The sequence below is a fragment of the Fulmarus glacialis genome, unplaced genomic scaffold, assembly GCF_000690835.1.
Source record: "Fulmarus glacialis isolate BGI_N327 unplaced genomic scaffold, ASM69083v1 scaffold7592, whole genome shotgun sequence".
NCBI lineage: Eukaryota > Metazoa > Chordata > Aves > Procellariiformes > Procellariidae > Fulmarus > Fulmarus glacialis.
The window spans coordinates 1-4,390 of NW_009198368.1; the positions used below are offsets into that span (position 1 = coordinate 1).

The 4,390-nt window shown below is 41.0% G+C and overlaps 1 protein-coding gene across 1 annotated transcript in view; it reads left to right on the forward strand.

The window, feature by feature from the left end:
* The first annotated feature begins 976 nt into the window (after positions 1–976).
* The window catches only part of ABCC5 (ATP-binding cassette, sub-family C (CFTR/MRP), member 5), a 48,197-nt gene continuing 44,783 nt past the window's right edge, over positions 977–4,390 (forward strand). The window contains exon 1 of the mRNA XM_009572864.1: positions 977–1,153. Coding sequence (XP_009571159.1) covers positions 1,025–1,153 — 129 coding nt within the window. The 5' untranslated portion in view covers positions 977–1,024. The remainder of the gene's footprint in view (positions 1,154–4,390) is intronic.

A 4,390-nucleotide genomic window follows, 5' to 3' on the forward strand; every position in this document is an offset into this window, starting at 1 on the left:
TCCTCGCCCGGCGCTGACACATACGGCCCCGGGGGTGGGGGAGCAGCGGCGAGCTGTGCAGGGTGGGGGGCGGCCAGTGAGCTGGGACTTGCTGCTCGAGAGCAGCTGGAGGGCTGCGTTGGAGGGGACTTGTGTCAGCGGATGGGGAAAGGTGGCTTTTTCTGCAGACGGCGGAGAGGTGGCAGCCCAGTGCACCAAGCCAAACCTGCTGATGCAGATTCTGACTAATGTAACTCAGTCAGGCTTCTTCTGTCGTGTTAGTTGAAGGCAAGTGACAGAATGCAATAAAGCAGGGTTATAAAACGAAGTCCTGCAGTGGGAGGTGATTTTCTTCTCAGGACTCTGATTGTCCTTCTGACCGTACAGGCAATTTGATAGGTTGAGGGAAAACCTGCAGCACTAAAGATGTGACTCCTTCCTGTGTGTGTTCATACTTCGTGATAGCTCAAGCCTATGGAGTAAGTGAATAATGCTATAGAGAAGGAATATATTTTTCTCTAGAGTGTATGTGGAATGACTAATTTTATCATGTGATGTCTCTAGAGAGATCAGTTTTGCAAAACTTTGTACTAGTAAGTTGTTGGGTATGTGCAACTTCAGACACTTAACAAAAGATGTCAGAGATTTGCTCTTCCAAGTCAAATTTCTCAAGGTTTCAACTAAATACTGTAGTTATTACTTTAATCTGTCACATTGCATAATCGTATTTCAAAGTTCTAAGGAAGGAAGTATGACAGTACTCTAGTGCATTGAGAATCATTGTACTATTTGGTTACCTCAGGGTATGTTTAAACTAGTTCAGGAGAAGTTAGTCTTGTGTGGGTTTCCAAAGTTGCATTATTACAGTCCTGCTGTAATAAAACTTCCACAATTGCTTTCTGGTCTTTATTTCAAAAATAAACTTTAAAAATAAATGACTAAAAGGAACTGGTGTGTCGGGCATAGCATATAATGAAGTGGAATTTAATTATTTTTCAGATATTTAAGGTGAAAATACACGTGTAAACCCTGGCATTTACAGAAGATGAAAGACATCGACATAGGAAAAGAGTACATTATACCCAGTCCTGGGTATAGAAGTGTGAGGGAGAGAGCCAACTCGGTGCAGCATGAAGAGCAGGAAGGGTCAAAATTTCAGCATGCTAAACATAAGGTCAGTTTATTTTTTCATTGTTTGTGTTGCAATCTATGCTTATTAAATTACATGCAGCAGCAGCCTTCTTGCTGTGCCAGCTCTATATAGATTCACTGCATTGAAGGTCAATAATGAATCTTCCCTTTTGTTTGGAAGAGTTCATTCCAAGGGGTACTGTAGCTATCTTAGTAACAAGTCTGAGAACTTATTAAGCATTTTTCACTTTTAAATGTGTCTTTTTAGTAACATTTGAACAAAATTGACTTTTTTCTAGTATTCAGATCTTGATGTGAATCCAGGAAATGCTTTAAGCTTTTGTACTTAAGAGAACCATTACAACCAAGTAAGAACAGTGAAGAGCTCAGCACAAATCATGCACCATTCAGTGTTGGCAGCTGAAAAAACTCTTAATCATGCCATGTTTTTCTCAAGGATTAATTTTCTAAAGCAGATGTCTAGCTTGCTTGAGTAGCAAGACTTTTACTTTTTCCCTTCAGATGGAAGTAACCTGTATTGAATACTGTTTCTTGTGCATCTGTGTATTTAACATGGTGAGGTGCAGTCATAATTACTTCTAGTTCAATTTGAGAGCTGGTCTTGAAATAACCCCTGGCTTAGAGCTTGCATGTCATTGTTCTGAGCTTCTAATTTTTAGAGCTTGTTCTCACTGAAAAGAGTGCATGTACCAAGTGCTACGGGGCAAAAAAATGCTCAGGTAAATGGAAACACCCACACTAGTGAAAGATATGGTCTGAAACTAGTAACCTGTGCAAGTTGAAGAACAGTAAAAATATTAGCTTCTCTGAATGCCAGCACTGCAATGTTTTCTTGCATGTCCTGTTCTTAACCTTTCCTAAAAAACTAATGTAGAACTTTCTGAAGCCAAACAAATAAAGTTAATACTGCCTATGTCTGATTTTTTTACAATGACAAGGTGCTTGCAAATGTGTTGCTGTGCATTCCATATAGATTGCCTGTGACAGCCCTGGTGTGAGAGGGTTGAAAACAGGGGAACTCGCCTTATTTGTGTGGAGAAGTTGCGAAGACTGTTTTTTAAAAGGCCTAAGTTTTGCTGTGTTATATTAGACATTGAGATGCTATGATAAGACTTACCTTGTTTCACTGGGGCTTAAGGGGTTTTGCCAGCTGTTTTTTATGTGGGCTAACAGTGCTGCACTGCTGTTTTTTTGAGATTGAAGTGATCTGCTCTGCAGCAGGCTGAGTGCAGTTTGCACTTGCAGGCCCTGCAGCTCCTAGTGTCCCTACAGGCTCTATGACTCAGCAGACTATTGCTGACGGTGTTCAGAGGAAGATAGCGTCTGATGGCATTAGAGCAGCACTGATGCAGAACTAAGAGCCCTCTGGAGTCACAGTGCAGCTTCTTATTGGCATTTATTATATTGATGTCATGGGCTTGCCATCCATGGTACACCATCCGGTAGCAAATCTGCTCTGTCAAATTACTGGTGACAACAGTGATGCCATTGGACAGCTGTGTTTCCTGACCAGTGGCAGTGGAGTTAAGCAGAAATCATAGTGTGTAATCTCTGCCTGTTGGTCTGCATCATCTAATCGTGTTGATGCTTGCTTTAACTCTTGAGGATGAAATCCTAATTTTACCTCTAAACCTTTTAAATGAATGAAATCAACTAAACCGGTGTATTTGGTTTTTTTCTGAAGGCTGAAAGTAAACTAAGTTCTGCACATCTGTATAGCATGGCATTAAAATCTCTAACTTTGAGGCAGCTTCAGGTCAGTTTAACTTGGTTGCTATAGTCTTGTTTACACTTTTACCTCTACCATTTGATTTGCTGCCTATGATTGCAGGGTAGTAGACCCAGATAACTGACTGCAAAAGAGGGATTCTGTAAAATTTGTGATTATGGATGCTAGAAAAAGGCTCACCCTAGTTCTTACCTAGAACTTTGATTCTTTGAGTAGAGGAATGAACCTAACTTTTATTGCTAATGGAATCAGCTAGTTCTGACAGGTTACCCATTTTACTTGCTAGTTATCTTTTTCAATATGCCAGGGTTGAGTTAATTTTTAGCTCAAACATTGGTACCCTTTTTGTTTTGCTAGCCTTGTAGCTTGGATGTATACAATCCATGAACACAAACAGCTCTGAATTTGTTGCTGCGTGTCAGTGAGATTAAATCCTGCTTACCTGCAAAATACTGAGGTTAAGTAAAAGGAGCTGTATTCATAACACCTTATCTAAGTTACATGTTCATGTTCACCAAGCTTCTTCCTTTTTAGTTGAAACAAGCTCTGGTTTCAGCAGCATTCTTGGTCTTACCACTTGTTGGGATGCTTTATGTTTTTAATAACAGGGATAAGCAAAGATTTCTCTTTTATAAGGCTGAGCTTTGCCTGTTTGGTCAAGCACTTCCCCTCCGGCTGTAACAAAAGGGTAGAAGCTATAGCTACAATGAAGGACTATGTCCTTCACTACTTTATCCTTTAAGAAACCTGGGATTGGGTCAGATGCCTAAGCTGGCTTTAGGCACATGTTGGCACAGCTGGTACAGAACACAATGGAGGGCTGATGTGATGAGGAAGGATAGGACCACAGCAGTTCAAATGGAGGGGTTAAGCTGTAGTGATTTGGACATTTGTTGTCATTTGGACAACAGAGCCCAGCATGCCATCAATAGAGATTTTGGGACTCTCAGATTTTTTGTAGAAAACCTAGCTCGGGATTTGAACTAGCTTGACCAGAAAACGACAAAGCTGTAAGCATGATCTGTATTGCAAGTAACAAGCTGCAAGCAGATTAAGGCTGTTATTTTACCACCAACTTCAGATCTTTGTGGAATGCAGGTTTGGGAATGTTTTGCAGCAGACTTATACTGAATGAGGTAGACTTCTTGCTAACATGTTGCATAGGTACCTCATACCTCGTGCAGCGAGGTAGAACTGCGTAGTTCCCTCTGAGGAGGATACAGGAACATGCTACCTCTGGTAATCGAGGACTTAATGGCCAGTGGCAGTGACCACTTCTGGCAGGGCTACAGGTACATTTGACTGATCAATAACATGACTCATTGGCTTTTCTGTTGCCTGCATTTTTATACATCCTTCTCAACTTGAAGGGGACAAGACTGGTTGATTGCCTGATCAAGATCTTGGTAGGTGAAAGACCTATTTTACTACTGAGCCAAGGTCCCAGAGCCTTTTTGTATGTCTCTCTCTTCTTTGCCTTGCATAAAGGTTGTATTCAACTTTGTTCTTTCTGTCCTGGAACCTCCATAC